Source organism: Caretta caretta, chromosome 12 (assembly GCF_965140235.1).
Source record: "Caretta caretta isolate rCarCar2 chromosome 12, rCarCar1.hap1, whole genome shotgun sequence".
In the NCBI taxonomy this organism is placed as follows: Eukaryota; Metazoa; Chordata; order Testudines; family Cheloniidae; genus Caretta; species Caretta caretta.
This window is the reverse complement of record NC_134217.1, coordinates 23615716-23639854: the sequence shown is the minus strand read 5'-3', so window position 1 is coordinate 23639854 and position 24139 is coordinate 23615716. Positions and strand designations below refer to the sequence as shown.

Here is a 24139-nt window from a genome sequence, read left to right as displayed (position 1 = left end):
CACTTCCAGTTGTTGCACAAGGCGAACAGGTCAACCTGGGGAAACCCCCAAGTTTCAGGAAGATGGAGTGGATGACATCTGGGCGAATTGACCACTCGTGAGACTGGAAGGACCTGCTGAGGCGATCCACCAACGAATGGCTTCCTGACTGAGGGGGGACGACCGGGCTCCCCCTGGCTTGTTGATGTAGAACATAGCCATGGTGTTGTCTATGAGGACCACCACACAACAGCCATGTAGGTGCCTGTGAAACGCCTGACACGCCAGGCGCACTGCCATCAGCTTTTGCACACTGATGTGAAGAGATAGCTCGGATGCGATCCATAGACCCTGCGTTCGGAGGTCCCCGAGGTGGGCACCCCATCCCAGAGATGATGCGTCTGTGCCTAGGGACAAGGAGGGTTGTGGGGCATGAAATGACCCTTCACACACCGACATGGGGTCCAACCACCAGTGGAGGGAGGTTAAAATCACTTCTGGGACAGTGACCACCATGCTCAGGCTGTCTCAACCTGGCCGATATACTATTGACAGCCAGGCCTGAAACGGGAGAAGCTGAAGTCTGGCATGCCTGGTTATGTACGCGCATGAAACTATGTGCCCCAGAAGGCTCAGGCACGTCTTTACCATTGAAGTCAGGAAGTTTTGAAGGCTGCGGAAGATGTCCACCAGCAACTGAAAACGGGCATCCGGTAGGAGAGCTCGGGCGAGTCTGGAGTCTAAGACTGCCCCGATAAACTCTATTCTCTGGGTTGGTTCCAGAGTCGACTTTTTGGTGTTGAGCAGGAGGCCCAGCTGGCGGAACATGTCTATGGTGAGTCGAACGTGGGATTATACTTGGTCCCTGGTGCGGCCCCGAATAAGCCAGTCATCGAGATACGGAAACACTTGGATCTGTTGTCGATGAAGGGAGGCTGCCACGACGGCCATACACTTGGTGAGCACCCTGGGAGCCGTTGACATGCCAAAGGGAAGGATGGTAAATTAGTAGTGTTCGTGATTGACCACAAAGCAAAGAAAATGTCTGTGCACTGGATGAATAACTATGTGGAAGTATGTGTCCTTCATGTCGAGGGCAGCATACCAGTCTCCAGGTAAGGAATAATGGTCCCCAGCGAAACCATGCGGAACTTCCAGCTTTACCATGAATTTGTTGGGTCTGCGCAGATTTAGGATGGGTCGAAGCCCGCCCTTGCCCTTGGGGATTAGGAAGTAACGGATATAAAAACTCCTGCCCCTGAGCTCCCTTGGAACCTCCTTGATCACTCCCATGGTCAGGAGCGTTTGGACCTACTGTGTAAGGAGTTGCTCATGAGAAAGGTCCCTGAAGAGAGATGGGGAGAAAGAAAACTGAAGAGAATATCCCTTTTCCACTGTGCGAAGAACCCAACAACAGTCTGAAGTTATATGGGACCATGCACAGTGGAAATGGGAGAGATGATTTCAAAATGGAGGGGAAGGATCCTGGATGGTGACTGGCATGCCACCACTAGTGAACATGGCTGAGGGTGAATATAAAGTTACTCGTAGTCCTTGGAGGAGACAAAGTATTTCCTCTCCATTCCTCTGGCCGTCAGTGGGATGGAGGCGGGGGTTTGCCAGATTGTCTTGGCATTGGTCTGGATGGTGCAGATAATGGGCAAAGATACTTGGGACAGGGCCTCTGCTGAAAGGATGTCCTCCAACTCCACTACCTCCTCAGCTTGGAGGGTCGTATTACGTGCCACTCTACATAGAAGGTCTTGGTAGGCACGAAGGTCTATTGGGGGAGGACCAGAGATTGCTGTCCCTGCTACTGCCTCGTCTGGAGAGGACGAGGAGGATGCCACAGGGGCCAGGGGATCCTGTGGCAGAAACTGCTGTGAAGGGTCCTGTTGTCCAGGATCCACTAACTGGGGCTTGGGGCCTGTGCTGGGGTAAGTGCAGTCACTTCTATACACCCCGGAGGAAGACAACTTATGGTGGCCTCTGGCACCCGGAGTTCTGAGTGGGAGGCCCCCGACAGAACCCCTTGGGCTTGGTGGTATGCCCACGGGGTCCAGAAGGACCATTGTGAAGGCTCCTGATTAGGGTCTTGGCCTTCCTCCTGCCAGTGACCCACGTCATCCTTGCCATGGCTTGGAACAGGGTAGGCTGAGCGTGAGCCGCCCTCAGACTGTGACGACCATGAGGCAGAGCACAAGGGCCAAGACGGTGCAGAGCGTCCCTGCACTATCGGCGCTTGTACCCTCGGTCGCTCCGGTGCTGGACGTGACTCCGAGGCTGGTATAGTGAGAAGATCCCTGAAAGCATTGCCTCAGCCACATAGCAAAACACCTTGAAGGTACATATCAGATGCAGACTGCATCCTCTTCACAGGAGTCAGAATGGCACTGGATGGACATACGCCACCTCCCTACTAGATTCATGAAAGAGAGGGACTAGTAGCACTGGTTTTTGTAATCTTCTTCACACAGTTTTGCAAATAAATCTCAGTCCTGACCTCCAGCCTGTCCTGCTACTATTCCAGTCCAGAGGCTCAAAACCTATTGAATTTTCTAGTGATTCTGCAAAATTATGGATCACCAAATTAACTTTCACTAACATAGGATGTGAAATAGGATCTCTACAGATAAGACCTGTGACTGGCCCATTGACTTACACTTTCTCAGTCACAGGAGTCGGGTTCTGGCCCTAATGCGAATCAAGCCAATAATTATATTGAGAGAGAACAAATATTAGAGATTTTTCTCATATAGAGTGAAGTAAGGAAAGAGGATTTTTAAACTAAGGTTGGTCTGCAGGGAGGGATGAACAACTAAAACATGCATTAAGATGTAAGATCTACCTGCTTAGCAACTGTGTCCTAAAAGGAGAGGAAATATTCTAAACACATTTAGGGGCTGCTCAAAGACACCTTGTGAATGCAAGTTTCAAAACTCTCAGACTAAGCACATTACTGATACACAAGATTCTTTTGTTTTCTTTTCTGGGAAAACACCAATGGGAATTCAGTAAGATACAGACCATAAAATATGCCTAATATACTAGACAGTAAGACTTAACTCTATATGGAAATAAAATAAATAGAATAAAAGATTTGGGTAGCCACAAAATCATGCCGATATACTGAAGTACAACATTCAGATGAAGAAACAGGAAGAGATTTATTTTTCAGTCAAGACTCCAAAACCACACATTAAATAATTCAGACTTCCAGCATTGATTGTCTCAGTAGGCATTGCAATTGTCTGTACCCAGCACAGAGAAATGCCACTGAACTTCAATAATTGAGGGTCAAGTGAAGGCTTGGTGGAGATGCTATGGAGAACACTTTAATCCTTACATTGCTGGAGTGTTTGTTTCATTTAACAACAAGTACTAGAAGTAAACTTTAATGAAGAGGATATTCAATACTACCAGGAAAACAAAACATTACTAGAAAGTATAAAAATTTCAAAAGGAATTAGATGAGTATATAGTGTATCTAATATGGCTTCTTTGTGGCTTTCAAAAAGCTATTTGCTAGAGGCAGATCTAGGCCACAGAGTGTGGATCTAGGGTTGAATTTAAGAGGGAGTAGTGGAGGGAGCTGGATCTAGAGTTTTGATCTGGTCTATTTTAAATTAAGGGAGTCTAATTAAGGGATTTTCTTATTAAATTAAGAAAATCTAAAATTTTCAGATTTATATATTTAACCCAACGTTTATGAGTAATTGGATCAGAGTTTTGATTCAGGCCCATCTCTAGTACAATGGCTGCCCTTGGAATTTTTCCACCACTTTTATAAGCAAACAACATTACATTAATGCAATGTTCCCCAAGTATTTCCAATACTAAATACAGAGAAGAACAGAATATGTGGTCATTCTTTATAGTTGCAAAGACAAACCTCGAAAGTTTTTAAAGGTGAGCTCAGTACTTAGTCACTTTTTAAAGCAATGACTGTTTAAGAACATTAAAGTCAGGACTCAAAGGGAGGAGCAAGTACAGCTAACACATTGTTCTCCCTGTTAAAAGAAAGTAACCTGCTTGAGGATAAGGCGAAGATAGAAAGTTTCCATTCTGAAACACTTATAATACAAGGCCCAACTAAGTCTCCTCCAAGTTTGAACAGTTGTTCCAATACATTAGAATATTGTCATTGATCCAAAGAAGAATATGCACTGTTATCAAGCAGTAAATACCAACCCCTACCAAACATTAACCTTGATATTACCGACTGCAGTAATAATTATATAAATAGCATTGTCCCTACTATTGAAGTTTAAAAATTACTCTTTTATGATTACACTGAGAAAGCAATTAAGTGTACCTTAAAGTTTCAACATTAGCAACCTACACTGTTCAGATAGGATCATATTCAGCTCAAAGGAGCCCCAGCTTCTCCAGGCTCTTGGAATCTCTACGAGTTCCTTGATCTCTGCAGCTACTCATGGGTTTGACAAGGAAGTAACTCTTCAATAGCCATGGAATATCACATTAAGCATTACTGTGTCTCCTGCCCACAGGTGGCATCTCAGTAAATCTCCTAGTGTTGGGGTGCTCTGTTGGTAGAAGTGATCATAATAAATTGCAATTCTATAAGCAGCTCTCATTTAAGGAGGAGATCTTAAAAAGATTAACCACAAAAATATCCCAGGTGGGTAGGTTAATATTATAATTACCCATTTTATTTATGGGGGAACAAAACAATTCAGGCCAAACAGCAAGGTAATGGTACAGACCTGAGTCCTCTAGTCACTAGACCACACACTCTGAATATATACCTAGGGTGGCTCTCAAGATGTTGATGTCTTGGTCCAAAGCTGCAAAAATATCCAGGATGTTGGTTCTGGCAACTGAGATGAAAAAAAGAGAAAAAGCAGGGTATGGCTCTTGGGGTACATCAGAAACAAAATCTGAAAATTGTGGGAGGTACAATACACATACCTATATGCAAGCAGCACACAGGATATCACTCCCAATTTAAAAACCCCAGATCTCAATATCCTCAAATGTTGCCTAGATTGCAAAGTCTGAAGGAACCCATGACACTGACCGATGTTCAGACCTTTTTTAAAACCTAAGGAAATTCCTAAGCAAAAACTTCATTAAAGTGTTAAAGTTGAGATAGACTAACATGTATATCCACCAGAAAGTTCTTAAATGACTTGTAGCTGCTGTCTTTCAGTTGCAGCTGTTTTATATTTTAATCTTAGAAAGCCTGAGAATTTCATGTTAAAGGTGACCTATAAAAGAAAAAGAAATGGTTTATGTTCTTTAGGTTTTGTTATAATGAATGAAGGTGGTCTGACAGTGTTTAATCTTTTATTATTAAAAAGATTAATCTTTTATTATTCTTTCATATTGGAAATCTATGTGTTGTCTCCTCCGCTTTTCCTGCAATTCATTACAAGTGATTGAGAACCTTAATGCTACAGATATCAAGCCAAATGAAACCTGATTCAGAGGGGAAGTGATCTTTATAAAGACTGTTTAAATCTTTGTTTGGTTAATACACACATCAAATACTTGAGAAACTGTTAGAGATCAGACTCCCTCATTCCTTCAAATAAGAGTGAAGATCTCTCTCAACCCACATCTCAGAGAACTTCAATGAGGCTTCCAGCATAATCAGAAGACTACAGACATGACATTCCTGACATTTCTAAGGTTTAAAGACAATTTCCCGTCCTATATCCTTCCACCTTTCAGGCCTTCTTTAATACATCAACAAGTTGCAGAAGAGGGTGACAAAGCATTTTTTCATCTTACTCAAATGATCTTTAATGTTTCCACTTACTCCCCAAGAACAATTAAGGTAATACTATGGGGAAAAGTTTGTTTGGTCTAACTATGCATTTGCATACTTTCAAATGTGTGGTGTAAAGTGGCACCTAGACTCGGAGTTTTTAAAGTAATCTTTGTTTTGTGAGTTTAAAGAATTATGGCAGGAATGAGTGAAAGAGTCCTTCAATCTTTAGAAAAATCATGCTTTCTGCCTGGATACACATTTGTAGAAAAATTAAAATCATATTTTTCTTAAAAGCAGTTTAAACATTTAGAAAAATGAAGAATCTAATTGGAATTAAGAATGAAAAGAATTCAACCTGCCCACTCAGCTGTCTTAAATTTAATGAAAAAAATTGAAGGCTTCTGCTAACACTCTCCGAACTCAAAGACAAAATAAATGAACAACTTCTATACAGTTAACATCTGCAGAACTCCCTCAGTACAGTAAACAATAAGTAGCCACAATAGTAAAATAATCACTTCCAAAATTCTCTTTCCCCAAAGTTTATGAATTAGAAAGACCTTTGCACGTTAAAAAAACAACAACTTAATTTACCAGAATCTCAGGTCACTCTCACTATGTAATAAAATACTTAGATGCTGGCAAAACATTAATAGAAACAATTCGTACATAGAAATGGATCAAACCAATGAGGTTTTTACAAACAAACTAATTGGACTGTTGGTTTACCTTGGATTCATATCTCAAAGCTTCTTGTCTAATAATTTGTTTTTGTTTAATAATTACCTTCTATAACCTCTGTACTTAAGATTCTTCCTCTTCTGATATTCAGCCTTCAGACATGACATTCCCTGCTGATTAACTCTTAAATCTAACTGGAGCGGTGCAGAAACACGCTACACAAAGAGCTCTGTGGCCAGATTTATTACAAACATATACAAAGAAATAAGGTAAGTACACATTTCTAAAAAATGTTTTAGACTAATACTCTCAATAAAGTTCTCTCTCAGGTAGGGAGTAAGGCACAGAACTGTAATAAGATCTGAGGGCCCAAGTCCTGCAATCCTTATGCAGGCAACATTTTCATTGAAGCCTGACTATTTCATTGGGTCAGTTACAGTTATTTGGAGCTTTTTTAAACTAGTCCATCAGATTAGCAGACGAAGTGTTTCTTAACAGACATTGCTGCTATAGGTAATCACACGCAGAGGCATTCTTTTGATTTGTAACACCTTCTCGTGAAAAACTTTTTTGGATCATTGAGCTGAAATAGTTACTACTGGCACAGTGTTTTGAATACTTAAATAGGGTGACCAGACAGCAAGTATAAAAAAAAATCAGGACCCCGGAGGGGGTGGGAGGGAAGAAATAGGTGCCTATATAAGACAAAGCCCCAAATATCAGGACTTTCCCTATAAAATGGGGAAGTCTATCGCCCTATATTTAAAGTACTATAGAACCGCTATGTAGTATTATTCACCATATACAAAACATTGACCAAGAAACATGGGTAGTTAAAACACCAGACACTAAATGTATTAAAGTGCAACTGCAAAATTATCTTCAACATTTTGATTTCCAGAAATTTAGATTTAGGATCAGATTGGAATTTTTACTTGACTAGGTTTGGGAGTACCAGAATCTGATCTCTCCTAAATTGCAACTTGCTTCATCAGTTGACAATATGTTACTTAAACTTTCTGGGAAACAATATAGTCCACATTTGTGTGCCTAGTCTGAGTGTCCAATTACCATGAATCTTGAACTAATGAATATTTATGCATCTGTTAATGGAGGTAATTGAAGGTGCAAAGGAGATGTACCAATATGCATAAGTTTGTGCATCTACCCTTTTGAAAAATGAGTTTTTACTGCTAGGGGGAAAAATAGATTCAGTTTTTGTAAAGTTTCAGAGTAACAGCCGTGTTAGTCTGTATTCGCAAAAAGAAAAGGAGTACTTGTGGCACCTTAGAGACTAACCAATTTATTTGAGCATGAGCTTTCGTGAGCTACAGCTCACTTCATCGGATGCATACCGTGGAAACTGCAGCAGACTTTATAGACACACAGAGTATATGAAACAATGCCTCCTCCCACCCCTGTCCTGCTGGTAATAGCTTATCTAAAGTGATCATCAAGTTGGGCCATTTCCAGCACAAATCCAGGTTTTCTCACCCTCCACCCCCCCACACAAATTCACTCTCCTGCTGGTGATAGCCCATCCAAAGTGACAACTCTCTACACAATGTGCATGATAATCAAGTTGGGCCATTTCCTGCACAAATCCAGGTTCTCTCACCCCCCCACCCCCATACACACACAAACTCACTCTCCTGCTGGTAATAGCTCATCCAAACTGACCGCTCTCCAAGTTTAAATCCAAGTTAAACCAAAACATCTGGGGGGGGGGGTAGTTTTTGTAAAATGTTCCAATTCATATTTGTCTATTAATCTGATTGTATATAATAGTAAAATAAAGCTAAATATTTGTTAGTTCTGTTTTATATCTATAGATATCTCAACATATCAATAAGTCAAATGGGTGAAGAAAACATGAGAAAAAGAAAAGGAGAGACTAACAGGGAAAGAAATGAACAATCCATCCAAAGTAAAGAATCTAAAACTATGAATCTACAGAAAGAGGCAAGAATGTTTTCTGAAATATTTACCTTAATAAGAGGGTTGTATAGCAATGCTAAATGTAATAGAGAAACATAAGTATTTCAGAGAGGTTGTGGTTGATTTCTATGTTAGTAATAAGTAGGACTGGTCAAGAATTTTCAAACACAACATTTTCTGGCAGAAAATGCTGACTCATCAAAACCAAAAATTTTCATGGGAATGTATCAATTTTTGATAAAACTTTTGCTGGGAAACTTTCTCAAGCCCATATAGGTGAGACACCTCCAGAATAGCCAATAGCCTGGTGGTTAGGGCACTCATCTGGGATGTGGGAGACCCAGATTTAAATACGCTCTCTTCCTGATTTGGAGTGGGGACTTGAACCTGTCTCTCTGATATCCCAGGTGAAAGCTCTAGCCATTTGACTATATAGTAGTCCTCTCTCTGACACAATGAATATTTATTGATGTGAAGTGGAACAACTCCAACACGAGAGATTGAAAAAGACACACAGCCTGGTGTTTAGGGCACTTATCTGGGGTGTAGGAGACTTAGGTTCATGTCCCTACTGCAAATCAAGTAGAGAAGGGACTTGAAACTGGGTCTCCCACATCCCAGGCTACTGTCTATTTAGGTGACTCTTTCTCCCTCCTTCTCTCTAAAAAATGTATAAGGTTTAGGTCTGATGTGGAACAGGAAAACTTCTGAAGTCTCAAAAATTGTTGTCTCCCAGCTCTAGCCATAAATCAAAGTTCCCATTGACTACAAGAAAAAAAAGTGTGTGTTCATCTAACTCAGGGGTGGGCAAAGTACAGTCTGTGGGCGGGATCTGGCCCCTCAGAGCTTTGGATCCAGCTAGCGGTATTGCCACCCCTGTGGCACCCCGGGCCATGCCACTCCAGGAAGTGGCAGGCACCACATCCCTATGGCCCCTGGGGGAAGGGGGCTGAGGGCTTGATGCACTGCCCTTGCCTGTGGGTACCTCCCTTGAAGCGCCAATTGGCCAGGAATGGGGAACTGCGGCCAACTGGAGCTTCGGGGGAGGTACCCACAGGCAAGGGCAGCGCGCGGAGCCCTCTGCCCCCTCTCCCCCAGGGGCTGTAGGGTTGCATTACCGGCCACTTCCCAGAGCAGTGTGGGGCCGGGGCAGGCAGGGAGCCTGCCCTGGCCCCGGTGCGGGCCGCTGCCACCCCGGAGCTGCTCCAGGTAAGCAGCACTGGGCCGGAGCCCGCATCCTGAACCCCTCCTGTACCCCGCAACCCAACTCCCTGCCCTGAGCCCCCCTGCTGAGTAAGTTCAACTTCCATTGTCCACTTCATAGGAGTTCAGAGCACTCAGTACTTTGCAAGATCAGACCCTTTAACTTGTAACAAGCCTGGTACCGTACAACTTACATCCTTCAAGCAAGATTAGCATTTAACAAAGGTATGGCTATTTGCTTCAAACACCAGCAAAAGCTAAGGATTCTCAAAATATGGATGCAATGCTGGAGAAGACTGAAGTGTTCAAGTCAATCTGGTTATAAAGGTAAACATTTCCACCTTTGCCACCTCCAGAAAGCTGCACACTAATACAGAAACCACAGTATTCAACTCACACATTTTTCTAGTGTCAATGGTTACAAATTGATGATGTATATTAGAATACTCCAAACAGTGCTTATACCATTTAATAGTTGGTGTGCAATAAGTTTCACATGAGAAACAAGCATGGGGGTGCTCTTTTAGAGATAGGAATATATATATATATATGTTTGTTCTGCTCCCCACTGAAGACATAACTACAGTTAGTAAGAGTAAAGGTGAATGCGTAGCACACTGTAAGCTGTAAATTATGCAGTTAATAGGTTCAGTTTTAATGCTGCAAACAAATAAGCAAAGTGCCCTGTAATCATCCTTAAATTAATTTTAGATTGTCAGCTGTTAGAACAAGAGATAATCCTGAAATACTGCAATGTGAGAAAAATTCAGTACTGGCCAGTATGTCTGATTAATGTTTGGAACACATCACAGGATCTCACACATGGCTTTTTATTGCAGACAACAGTAACAATATAATGAAAACTTTAATAGCATTTTGTTCTCACTTAATAGAAGACAAAGTGAATGAAAGTAACAGGATTGCAAAGAGGGTTTTTTGGCCCTGAACATCACGAAACAGGCATGCTGGAACAGTATGTTAGGATACCATGTTCCTTAACTATCCACCGAAACTGTTGACTCTGGCCAAAATCCAAACAAGTAAAAATCTTCCACTTCAATAGCATGATCAAGATACAGAAACTAAATGGAATCCTACCCAATGACGACAGAACATATTCTTGGTCTGAAAGTAGCAACTATGGAACACAGTATCAGGGAAGGGTTTCTGCGCATTGTGTTCAATGGACAGATCAGATTTGTAGAGAAATGTAGCAACACTCAGCTTAAGATCTGCTCACAGTCCCATGTTTCTACCATAGTTATCAGCTGTGAAATTGTTAGAATGGTGACATAAATTATCAAATTTCTATGGGAGGGGGAAATCTATATTAGCCAGGCTCTGCCTCACATCAAAAGTCTGCTTGTCTCCTTGTCAATAAAGCAACCAGTAGTCATGGGGTAAGCAAAAGATCATATAATAGCTAATTTTCCAAATATTTACTTTTAAGTTTACCTGCCCTTATACAGTAACACCTCACTTAACATTGTAGTTATGTTCCTGAAAAATGTGACTAAGCGAAACGATGTTAAGCAAATCCAATTTCCCCATAAGAATTAATGTAAATGGGGTTGGGGGGTTAGGTTCCAGGGAAAGTTTTTTCACCAGACAAAAAACTATATTTTATATATATACACATACACACATATATATACACACAGTATAAGTTTTAAACAAACAATTTAATACGGTACACAGCAATGATGATTGTGAAGCTTGGTTGAGGTGGTGAAGTTAGAGAGTAGAAGAGAGTGGGATATTTCCTGGGGAATGCCTTGCTGCTAAATGATGAACTAGCATTTGGCTGAGCCCTCAAGGGTTAACACGTTGTTAATGTAGCCTCACACACTACAAGGCAGCACTAATGGAGGGAGGGGAGACAGCATGGCAGACAGAGACACACACCCTGTGTGTGGGAGAGAGAGAGATGCGCATTGCGCCTTTAAGTACGCTGACCCCACTCTAAGTACATTGCCTTTAAAAAGATCAGGAAGTTGAGACAGCAGCTGCCACCAGAAAGCTCTCTCCTCCTGAGCCCTGTCCTGTCCCCATCTTGCTCTATATGGAGAAGGGGTAAGCAGGGGTCAGGAGTAGAGGAGAGAGGGACACCCTGAGAAGTGTGCTTTAGCACTTCTCTTCCTCCCTCCCCTGCACAGCAAGCAGGAGGCTCCTGGGAGCAGCTCCAAGGCAGGGGACAGGCAGTGGGGGGAGGGACAGCTGAACTCCCAGCAATTGGTAGCCTGCTGGGCAGCTGCTGCACAGGGAATTTAGGGGAGCAGGGAGCTGAGGGGGGGGCTGCCAGTCCACCCTGGTTCCAAGCCCCCCACCAACTAGCTGCAACGGGCTGCTCTTCCTGCAAGCAGTGGACAAAGCAGGCAGCTGCCAAACAATGTTATAAGGGTTTCAGAGTAACAGCCGTGTTAGTCTGTATTCGCAAAAAAAAAAAAAAGGAGTACTTGTGGCACCTTAGAGACTAACCAATTTATTTGAGCATAAGCTTTCGTGAGCTACAGCTCACTTCATCGGATGCACATGTTATAAGGGAGCATTACACAACTTTAAACGAGTATGTTCCCTAATTGATCAGCAACGAAACAAGGTTAACCAGGACGACTTCAAGTGAGGAGTTACTGTAGTGCCCACTCTGATATCAGAGGAGAGCAAAGTTAGTAAATTCCACTGACCAAAACTAATATCTATGTCTTGTCTGATCAGGATCTGATCAGGCTTCTTAGAATTTTAACCGTGTAGATTTCTGATTCCACAAACCAGTAACTAATTACTCTCATCAACTGAGCACAACTCTCTAATTTTTTATTTTCCCTCAGCATGGCCCTGTTTTTCTATAGTGAATGCTGACAACTATCAATATGATAGGTTTCAGAGGAACAGCCGTGTTAGTCTGTATTCACAAAAAGAAAAGGAGTACTTGTGGCACCTTAGAGACTAACCAATTTATTTGAGCATGAGCTTTCGTGAGCTACAGCTCACTTCGAAAGCTCATGCTCAAATAAATTGGTTAGTCTCTAAGGTGCCACAAGTACTCCTTTTCTTTTTTTTTTTATCAATATGATGTGTGCTTTGTACTAGGAAACATACATCTTGTTTAAAACAAAAAGCATCTCAAATTACAGAAGTAATTTCAGAACTATTCTAAAAACAGAAGCCTGATGAATAAATTCAAAACTATTTTGCATAGCAGCGATCTATGGCCCATAAATATTTGCCAACGATCACTGAGGTCTACTGTTGTCTTTTGCCATTTCAGTTTATTGTATCTGTTTAGATACACAAGGTCATATTAATTGTGTTTTTGAGAAAGGTGGCCATTATGCTGTATTATGGCATGTGAACATATCCTAAAAATAGCAGATATGCAGTTAAGTTGTGTGCATGTCTCTCAATAGATCAATAAATAGAAGCTGCATGTGTGGTGCCAGAAAAATTACTAATGGTGACTGTTCTCTCTCATTTAACCACATAAGGTAAAACAGCACAAGAAGTTCATATTAAGTTACCTTACTGGAATATCTCATTCATTTCAAGGTGGGCCTGATCAGTGGGATCTGCATTATTGTTGGTACAGTTATTGGCTCAGGCATCTTTATTTCTCCGAAGTCAGTACTTGTCAGTGTTGGAGCTGTGGGGCCTTGTTTAGTCATCTGGGCAGCCTGCGGAATTCTTTCTACATTAGGTAAGCAAAAGAAAGGAAAAGTCTTTATATTTCCAGTTTTCCTCTTGCATTCCATTGTGAAAATTAGATGGTTCTGCTCACATAAAACCAAAATGCTAGCCAGCCACTGTGCCCAGTGGTTGGGCAAAAACTTACCACAAATTAAGCAGTTTATAGAACATTAAGTATTAGAAGAAAATTGTACAAGTCAAATTTTTACTTGACCTTTAGATCTGGCCTCCTATTTTGCATATCCCACCACATGGGAGCACAAACAAGACATATTCTGCTCCCATTGAAGTCAATGGCAAAATAACCCAGTAATTTCAATGGGAGCAGAACCAGGTCTATAGTGTATACCTACTCCACAATTTCATTGCACAAAGCCTGTTTGCAGGTGCAAAATTAGAGGCTAGTTTTTGAAATCTGGCCTTAAATAGGTAATATTTATATAAAATGCTAAACATGAAAACTGGCCTTAAATTTATAGTTTCTTATTGTTGGGCTCTGAGAAAAAGTGATGCAACTTTCAGCAAGTTGCCATTCCTGAGCAATAAGTTCAGAAATGCCAACTGTATTTGAAAGCAACCCTTCCTTGTGCATTGTGACTTGTGCTGCTTTTTTTCCTGTTTTCAAACTACTGAGCAGTACTGGGTGCAGTTTTCCTTTAGGCTGTTGTTTCCTAATAGAATTCTGAGTTTCTAAACAGAAAACTAAAATAGAAATATTTGCCAAAGATATCTTAAACTACCTGAAAATCCAGTATAATAAAGGGTTTAAAAAACAAGGAATTAATCCAAAAGAATAGGTTAGGACTAAGTTTCATGTTACAGATTCAAATTCTGAGTACATAATAATTTAAAATGAGTTTGCTATAATGTAAAGCAAATAAGCCATGAGTTTCTAATGAGATAAATGAGCAAAAATTACAATACAATTTTGAACTAATTGTACAGACATCATGGAGTGAGGAGGTCCAGAATATTGCATTCAGTTCTAAGCAACTAAACACAGTTAAGTTAGCAAGAATTGTTTACAAATTGAGTGTGCAAAAAGAGTCCCAAATTAGGCACTCATAATTATAAAATCGAATCAGTAACTTGTTAGTTTTCAATAATTTTCTAAATTATGGAACTGCCTTTGGCAAATTCTTATTTTTTTTTAAATTCGGTTACTATTTACTTGTTACACAAATATAATGAAATATAGGCTGTGTTTATAGCCATTTCCTTAATTTTATATTATAAAATTTAATGAGCTAATTAAAACCAAACAGCTTAAAGAAGTGTATGAACTAAAAGCACTTGACTATTAACTGGATTTCTTCTTTTTGTTCAGGTGCGCTATGTTATGCTGAGCTAGGCACAATGATCACAAAATCAGGGGGAGAATATCCTTACCTTATGGAAGCATTTGGTCCTATTCCAGCATATTTGTTTTCCTGGACTAGTTTATTGGTCATCAAACCCAGTTCATTTGCTATCATTTCTCTCAGCTTTGCAGAATATGCTGCAGCACCTTTTTACCCAGGCTGTGAGCCACCCATAGTAGTCATTAAGTGCCTTGCAGCAGCTGTCATTGGTAAGATCCCTTTTTTTTTTTTAAAGAGGGCTGAGTTATGAAACTGTGTAGCATTCATGAATTATTTTTCCAGGAAAGTAGCAGGAGCCTCATCTTTTAAATATTAAAATCTAGTATGTATAAATCACTAGAAAATCAGAAAGAAAACTGTATAAATTGGAACAATTCTGCATTGGAAGAAGGCTAGACTTGATGACTAATACCTAATATATCTAATGTCTCTGATAACACTGATAGAAAGGGTGGGTTTAACTTAAAGGAAGCTTCACTTCTAGGGTAAGAAGGTCTAAACAATCAGGTTTCTTCCTTATGCAGTTAGCTCATACTCAGTAATAGGATGTATAGATCAGAAGCATGTGTCTCTGTGGGAAAGAATGAAAAGAAAAAAAATGGACCAAGCTTATATTTTCTTTTCTAGATCAAAAATTACCCCAACTTTTAAAAATATTTTTCAAGAGAGACTGCCAAGAAATTCCTCAGAAATTTTCAGAAAATTGTTCTCATTCTTTAGAACAATCCATCAAATGCAGGAAATTGCAATAATTACATGGAATTTACAAACCAATATAAGAAAGAAACAAGATATACAGATTTGGGTGTCTGAACCTAAGATAAAAAAATATATTGTGAATGTTTCTTTAAACTCAGTTATTATAGTTCTATGATCTAGGGCATTTAAACTGAGAAATATCATTTTTATTTCCCCTAGTGATTATTACCACAGTGAATTCACTGAGTGTGAAGTTGGGGAGCTACGTTCAGAATTTTTTCACTGCTGCTAAAATGATCATTGTTATAATCATTATTGTATGTGGATTTGTTCTCCTTGCACAAGGTAATTTAATTTTTGTTGGTTTTAGATTTACAAATATAGTACTGTAACTTAGAGAGTACTTTTGTTTCTGCCATGACTTGCTATTGGATTATTCACTGAAAAACAAAGCAAACAAGCAATGATCTGATTATTTTAATTTAATATGGTTTTGACACCAGATCCTGTTGACTGCCCTCAACTCCTACTGATTTTAATGAGAGTTGAGGGCACTCAACCACTCAGGATCAGACTCTTAGTGATTAAACAGAATAAACTGGAAAGTGTTCTGGGGGAAAAATTAATGGTTACAGACCAATTAGGAAAAAATTGCTATTTAAGTGTTCACTTTAACTGTCAAAGTGCTATACAAAATAAAATTTGATACTGAAATGTCACCACTGAATGAAAGGAACTGTTTCATTTTGCCTCAGCACAGTTGTTTCATTTGCAGGAAAAACAGAAAATTTTAAAAATTCTTTCAATGATGCTAAAATTTCTGCTGGTTCTATCAGTTTGGCATTTTATAATGGACTCTGGGCCTATGATGGATGGTAAGATTTTTTTATTACTGTTATCAGTTACTATTTAAGAGTCTAACTGATTTTATCTCTTCTTGTAAAGCTGCCCTAAATGTCTTATTTGGGAAAGTTGACGTTTGACTTCTTTTTATAGAGAATAATTGTAGAGAGCATTGGAAAAAGAGTTCTACCACCTTAAAATAAAATCAAACAAAGCACCATGCTTTAGCGGGAAGATACCCGACTAGACCACAAGAGGGTCAATGATACATGACTTAAGGTGCTCAGATACTATGGGGGTGAAGCAGATGTAGGACCATACATTTAAATTATTTCCATTCAGAAATTTGAGCCATTGCCCTAATCTCACTTGGAAGTTAGTTTGGTTTTTAACCTCCGCGCTCTAGCATCACATACAAAACATTTTTCTGAAGTTGTGTGAATTTTAGTATTCAAGAAATATGTCAGACTGATCTTGAGACTGAATCTTCTTTTAATTTAATGAACAGATATATCCTGAGTAGCACATCGTGCAAACTTCTATACACTGCTTCAATCCTGCTCTGGCAGGACCGTCTCTAGAGACATGAAAATCTGTACTCTCTCTGTAATGATTGCCAATATGGGAAATTTATTAGTGCCAAATATATATGTGGCTATGGATACATTTATAGACAGTGTATGCATGAGTTCTTGACATGAACTAGGGAAAAACACACTGGATTTTTACAACCCGTGTGGTTCATCTTTTATTACTATTTATTTCATGTTCCATTTGTCTTGTATTAAACAAAAAAAAAGGGACCCCTCCAGTGTCCAAAACAGTATTTCCATATTCCCACATCTGTTTACCCACTAAACTTCAAAGCTCTAGCTAAAAGTGACTGCTTTATGTTTAAAATATATTAAATTTGAATGCTTATAGGTTTATTTTATAAAATTATTTCCTCACTGTCCAACATAAAACTACAGAATAGTATTTCCCAATACTTAATTATTTTAACCATCCAAGAAGCCTACACTTTCTGAATATATTTAAACAAACAATATTAAATTTAATATTAAACAATGTGGATATATTATCATCTCCTTTGATTTCCAGGAAGGGGTTTACACATTTCAGGCCTTGATCCTGCAAGGAAAACCATAGGCATGCAGGGGTCTGTGCGCATGATTCACCTTGCAGGACTGGAGCATCAGTTTGGGCTACCACCACGTCAGGCACCTTACAAAAATGCAAGCTTTGTTTTTTTTGACTCAGCTGTGACACATCAATACTGTTCTCACTCAGCCTTGAAAAGTCTTTATTTAGCTCCCTATTCAGCAAGGTAATTAAGCACATACTTAATTTTAAGCACCAGAGTAAGGGACTACTCACGTCTAACTTTAAGCACATGCTCAAACACCTTGATGAATATGAACCTTAATCTTTCAAGGTTCAGTTTTCAAACTCAAATGCCTAAAGTCAGGTACTTAAATCCATTATTTAGCTAACAGCCTAAAGCTTATTTAGATGCCTAAATATTGTGTTGAATGTTTAATTTTAGCCACTCAGGTTTGAAAATTGGTCTCTAATATCTGTAGATAACTGTCAATTCTTTTCACATTTCTATCAATCACAGAAGCATTTAAAAAAAACAAACCTGTTTCAATCCTCTACAATTATGAGCATAAAACAGTCTAGTTTAAAAATAACACAGTCTAATGAAAATGAATATTTGAAATTTGTCATTTATTTGGTTGTAAAAACTTTATAAGTTTTCATGAAAGCTTTGTGGATAAGAGATTATATAACTTGCATTATTTCATTGCTAAATTATAGTATTTGCACAAAGTAGGGTGGCCATACATTCCTTTTTTAAGCCCTGTCCCGGCCGTTCCAACTTTTTTTTGGGAGGTGCGGGGGGTGCAAAAGTGGGCATTTGTCCCATTTGCTCTTGCTGACTCAATCAGTTAGCAAGAGCAAACGGGACAAATGCCCACTTTTGTCAAAGGAACATGCGGGGGGGGGGGGGGGGGGAGTGGAGTGGAGATGCTAGCCCCACACTCGGGTGAACAGCTGGGGGTGTCCCATTTTCCCTTTGGGAAATATGGTCACCCTAGCACTAAGGTTTGTAGCTGGTGTACAAATGTTTTTATTAGAAAAGATTCATGTTTTCCAGAACTTGTGGAGGTCACAAGCAGCCTTGTGGCATGTGAGCTTTGTTGAAAACCTGGCATTAATCCAAGCAGTTTATTTGTGTGATGTACTGGCAGTACTCTAGCTAGATTCTTACACTTTGGCAATTACACATTACCTGAGCAATACACTTTAACAGCACACTATGCTACAGCCCCTTCTACTCAGGGTCTTACAAAAAAATCCAAACCCCTAAACCTTGCAATGCCATTGACACTATTCATCTCATATTACAGATGAGGCATAGAGAGGTTAAGAAACTTATATGCCCAGTGTCATATAATGAAACGGAGGCAGAGCTGGGTATAGAACCCAGATCTAATTCCATGTCATATGCTTTGGTTAAGTTAAGGATCTTACCAGGTTTACTTTTTTTTTTTTTTTAAATTGTTAGAGGTTGAATAGCGGCAACAGTGATGTCAGAAATAAAGACCTGATTTTCAAGTAATTTGCCATTTCAGGATCTGATTACAAGTAACATTATGCTAATGGCTTTTTTTTGCAGGAATCAGCTCAATTACATTACAGAAGAACTTAAAAATCCTTACAGGTGAGACAACCAAAAGACAACCTAGAAAGCAAAAAAGGCAGAATTTCTAATGCCACAATCAGATCATTAGAAGTCTTAACAGCAGCTGCATATTTTACTCTCTCTCTCTCTGGTTAAGAACTGGGCACTCAAAAGTTTTGGTGCTTGTTCACAAAAGAATAATTTCATTAGCATTTATTCTGTTTTTTTACATTCAATACTGTATACTTGTGAATCATCTCTAATTAATTATTCATTTCCATGACTCTACAATGCAAAGAGTACAGAGAATGCATGCTAATTAATTCTTTTCCATCCCCTTGCTGACTGCTACTTTGGATATAATAGAGAATTTAATTTCTGATTAGCATCCACACAGATTTCAGGGAGGTTTCAATCTTATTATTATAGAAATAAATAAATAGTGGGGAAAGCCCCTCTATAGTATAGAAAATTGCCTGAATACAGACTTATCATTCCCTTCAATGCATATACACAATTCCCATTAGGAGTGAGAAGTTGTGCGCTGAAGTCAAGAGAAACTACCAAAAGTTCATTCAGAAGTAATCGCAGGTCTAGAGACACATGCATCAAGCTTCTTATCTTTCTCATTTCTCCTAGAAAATCTAAAGAGTGCACAATAGTTACATTAATGACCATTTAAAAAAAAAGATTTATCGTCCTGGAAAATGGGTTTCTCAAAGTGTAAGTTTAGTAACCCTGACTTCTTCACAGGTGATTGACAGGCAGCCAGCCAGTGCAAAAAAAGAAGAGGCTCTCACCACAAGAGGTCACTGCTGCTAGTACACACAGAAGGACCAGGAGAGTGACTTCCCAAAAATTAATTCACTAACAGAATTGGTTATCAACACCACCAACTATGTGGAACAACAGTGACTAGATGGGCATATGGACTACTGGAGCTACTCTCCAGAGACCAATTTTACAGAAAAGGGACAATATCCCTTTTTTGCAGCAAGTAGCCCCAGTAATCCATATGAGTGGGGTCTAAATGTCAGTACCAATCAGCTGAACTAGGATGGAAAAAACCTCTGCGCCAAAATTCTAAAACTATACTGGATTAACCGGGATTATTGAATTTAGAATAGTATCAGAGGGTAGCCGTGTTAGTCTGTATCCACAAAAACAACAAGGAGTCCGGTGGCACCTTAAAGACTAACAGATTTATTTGGGCATAAGTTTTCGTGGGTAAAAACACACTTATTCAGAGTGAAGTGAAGTGACTGGAGTGAAAATTACAGAAGCAGGCATTATTATACTGACACATGAAGAGAAAGGAGTTACCTCACAAGTGGAGAACCAGTGTTGACAGGGCCAATTCAATCACGGTGGATGTAGTCCATTCCGAATAATTGATGAGGAGGTGTCAATTCCAGGAGAGGGAAATTTGCTTTTGTAGTGAGCCAGCCACTCCTAGTTCCTATACTAGCCCAAATTAATGGTGTTAAATTTACAACTGAATTTTAGTTCTGCAGTTTCTCTTTGAAGCCTGTTTCTGAAGTTTTTTTGTTCAAGTATGGCTACTTTCAAATCTGTTATCGAATGTCCAGGAAGATTGAAGTGTTCTCCTACTGGCTTTTGTATGTTACCATTTCTGATGTCCGATTTCTGTCCGTTTATTCTTTTACGTAGAGACTGTCCGTTTTGGCCAATGTACATGGCAGAGGGGCACTGCTGGCACCTGATGGCATATATCACATTAGTAGATGTGCAGGTGAATGAGTTCCTGATGGTGTGGCTGATGTTCGGTTCTCTGATGGTATCACTAGAGTAGATACAGGGACAGAGTCGGCAACAAGGTTTGTTACAGGGATTGGTTCCTGGGTTACTGTTTCTGTGGTGTGGTATGTAGTTGCTGGTGAGTATTTGCTTCAGGTTGGGAGGTTGTCTGTAAGCAAGGACTAGCCTGCCTCCCAAGGTCTGTGAGAGTGAGGGATCATTTTCCAGGATAGGTTGTATATCGCTGATGATGTGCTGGAGAGGTTTTAGCTGGGGGCTGTATGTGATGGCCAGTGGTGTTCTGTTATTTTCCTTATTGGGCCTGTCCTGTAGTAGATGACCTCTGGGTACCCATCTCGCTCTATCAATCTGTTTCCTCACTTCCCCAGGTGGGTATTGTAGTTTTAAGAATGCTTGATAAAGATCTTATAGGTATTTGTCTCTGTCCAAGGATTGGAGCAAATTTGGTTGCATCTTAGGGCTTGGCTGTAGACAATGGATCATGTGATGTGTCCTGGATGGAGGCATGTAGGTAAGTACAGTAACTCCTCATGTAACATTGTAGTTATGTTCCTGAAAAATGCTACTTTAAGCAAAACAATGTTAACTGAATCCAATTTCCCCATAAGAATTAATGGGGTGGGGTGGGGAGGGTAAGAGTATGTTCCAAGGAAATTTTTTTCGCCAGACAAAACACTGTATTTTATATTTTTTTTTAAATTTACACACACACACACACACACACAGAGCAACAAAGCTCTTGTCCTGGTCTCCATGGGTCCTGCGCTTCTTGGTGGATTTTGCTAGCCTCAGAGGCTCACTGTGACTCTCCACGTAGCCCTTCTCTCTCTAGAGGCAAGGGTCACAGCCTACTGAGCCATTTTCATCATAAGTCAGCGAGGTAAGTGAGGAGAAGTAACCCTCCCTCGCACAGTCTCTGTTATCTCCCAGTCTCAGTGATTAATCAGGGGAAGAGCCCAGGCCTGCCCTCTACTCTGGGCTAAAGCCCAGGGACCCTAATAGTAGCAGCTATGGTAGCTGACTTTTTGGAAAGAGGATGCGTACAATTCCCTGGCCTACTTCCCCAATATCTACTTCACCGTTACCTCAGGGCCTCCTTCCTTGCGCCTGAAATAGTTTGTACTGCTCAATTCCTCCAATAGTGCGGCTTCCTCCTACAGCTCCTGACATGCACGCCCATCTGACTAACTGGGAGGCTTTTAACTAGTTTCAGCCAGCCCCTAATTGGCTTCAGGTGTCCCAATCAACCTAGCTATCTTCCCTGCCTTCTGGAAAGATCTTAATTGGCCCCAGGTTTCTTAATTGACCTGGAGCAGCTGCCATTTACTTATCCTGGTACCAGGGATTTGTTGAGCCCGGGACTAATATATGCATCTCTCACTACTTTTCTATAGCCATCTGGCCTTGCCCCATCACTACATATATTTACAATTTATACACACACAGAGTATATGTTTTAAACAATTTAATACTGTACACAACAACGATGATTGTGAAGCTTGGTTGAGGTGGTGCAATCTGAGGGTGGAAGAGGGTAGCATATTTCCCAGGGAATGCCTTACTGCTAAATGATGAACTAGCACTCGCCTGAGCCCTCAAGAGTTAAAACACTGTTAATGTAGCCTCACACTCTACAAGGCAGCATGAATGGAGGAAGGGGAGACAGCATGGCAGAAAGAGAGAGACACACACACTGTGTGTGTGTGTGTGAGAGAGACGCAGATTGCCCCTTTAAGTATGCTGACCCCACTCTAAGTACATTGCCTTTTTAAGTAGATCAGCAAGTTGAGGCAGCAGCTGCTACCAGCAAGCTCCCTCTGTCCTGAGCCCTGTAGTGCCCCTTCCCCTGTGGAGATAAGGTATGAGGGCAGGGGGCCAAGAGCAACGGGATGGGGTCACCCTGACATTAGCACCCCTCTTTCCCCGCCCCCGCACAGCAAGCAGGAGGCTCCCTAGAACAGCTCCAAGGCAGAGGGCTGGAGCAGCACACAGCAGTGGGGGGAAGAACAGCTGAACTACCAGCAATTGATAGCCTGCTGGGCAGCTGCTGCACAAGGAATTTAGGGGAGTGGGGAGCTGATAGGGGACTGCTGGTCCACCCTGGTTCCAAGCTTCCCCCAGCTCGCTGCATCGGGCTGCTCTTCCTGCAAGCAGTGGACAAAGCAGGTGGCTGCCAAACATTATAAGAGAGCTATTGAACAACTTTAAATGAGCATGTTCTCTAATTGATCAGCAACATAGTGAATCAACGTTAACCAGGATGACTTTAAGTGAGGAGTTACTGTATAGCGGTCAGTAGGTTTCCAATATAGGGTGGTGTTTATGTGACCATCACTTATTTGCACTGTAGTGTCCAGGAAGTGGATCTCTGGTGTGTACTGGTTCAGGCTGAGGTTGATGGTGGGTTGGAAATTGTTGAAATCCAGGTGGAATTCTTCAAGGACCTTCCAGTGGGTCCATAAGATGAAGATGTCATTGATGACACTGGTGCATGCATGCATCTTCCTAAGAAAGAAAGCCCCTGCTAGGAGCTGCACATCACGCTCCTCATGCATGAGGCAAAACAGAAACTAGGCTCTATGCACAGTAACACTACTCTGCCCGTGTGGAAGGGGACTCTCCTTTTCTTCTGAAGTATCAGCTGCCTGCCAATCACCTGCAGAAACATGAGGAGCCATCAGTATGGATTACTTGAGGTACTGGCTGCAAAAAGGAATTCCAGTAAATGTAGAATTTGTAAAAACAGATTTAATCAAATTGTAAGAGGAACAAAAATGTTTGCTTTTAAATGGAAATATAAACAGGGGAGCTCGGGATTTACCCATTCCCTTGCAGTTGTGAAAATCAAGTAATTATAACATATTGTTCTTGTCAGAGCACACAGAACATTGATCTACTCTGCCAGATACATGTGGGTCAGGTGCAATCAGATCCAATTTGTATGAAGTAGTGACTCACCTTTGCATCAATCCCATGAGTGAATAGCTATTATGTTATTACATGAGAACTAGAAAGTACATGCACTAGGAATACCCAACTAGAATTGCACTTTACTCAACTTAGTGAAAAATGAGAACAAATAGCATAAATGGTGAAAAAGGAATTTAAATTTTAAAAATTCCTTCAATTTTAATCATCCATGATAGCATAAGTAACACAGGTACTGAATTCCTAAAAATGGGATTGTCCTGAACAGTGATCCTTCAGTCTTAACATGATTCATATACAATATTTACTAGTTAAGATACCTGTGACTTTTTTTAGAATCCTAAATTGGAACTAAAATAGGAAAGCACCTACAGTCCATTATAATAAAGCTGCCTAGTGGTTTACAAATGCTGATACTATGTTTTTACATTCTGTAGAAATCTACCACTTTCTATAATCATTGGAATCCCATTGGTTTCAGTTTGCTATGTTCTGATTAATATTTCATATTTCACAATAATGACGTCAACAGAACTTCAGCAGTCCCAGGCGGTCGCTGTGGTAAGCCACTTTTCATTTTGTGATTAGAAGTATCAAGTGAGACACTATTTTTGTTGC

At 40.4% G+C, this 24139-nt stretch overlaps 1 protein-coding gene and 1 long non-coding RNA gene across 3 annotated transcripts in view; one reads left to right on the top strand and one right to left on the bottom strand.

The window, feature by feature from the left end:
- Window positions 1-4716: 4716 nt before the first annotated feature.
- LOC142068666 (uncharacterized) lies at window positions 4717-23960 on the bottom strand. Its single transcript, XR_012664582.1, has 3 exons — window positions 20138-23960; window positions 13057-13223; window positions 4717-4820 (listed from the first exon to the last, which is right to left on the bottom strand). It is a non-coding gene; the product is annotated as an uncharacterized LOC142068666 (long non-coding RNA).
- SLC7A9 (solute carrier family 7 member 9) overlaps window positions 6548-24139 on the top strand; it is a 29233-nt gene continuing 11641 nt past the window's right edge. The window contains exons 1-8 of one of the 2 annotated variants that reach the window (XM_048816636.2): window positions 6548-6666; window positions 8230-8359; window positions 13085-13232; window positions 14550-14792; window positions 15502-15627; window positions 16058-16157; window positions 18809-18853; window positions 23959-24082. In XM_048816636.2, the coding sequence (XP_048672593.1) occupies window positions 8255-8359; window positions 13085-13232; window positions 14550-14792; window positions 15502-15627; window positions 16058-16157; window positions 18809-18853; window positions 23959-24082 (891 nt within the window). In that variant the 5' untranslated portion in view covers window positions 6548-6666; window positions 8230-8254. The remainder of the gene's footprint in view (window positions 6667-8229; window positions 8360-13084; window positions 13233-14549; window positions 14793-15501; window positions 15628-16057; window positions 16158-18808; window positions 18854-23958; window positions 24083-24139) is intronic. The other variant, XM_048816637.2, reaches the window with a different exon arrangement.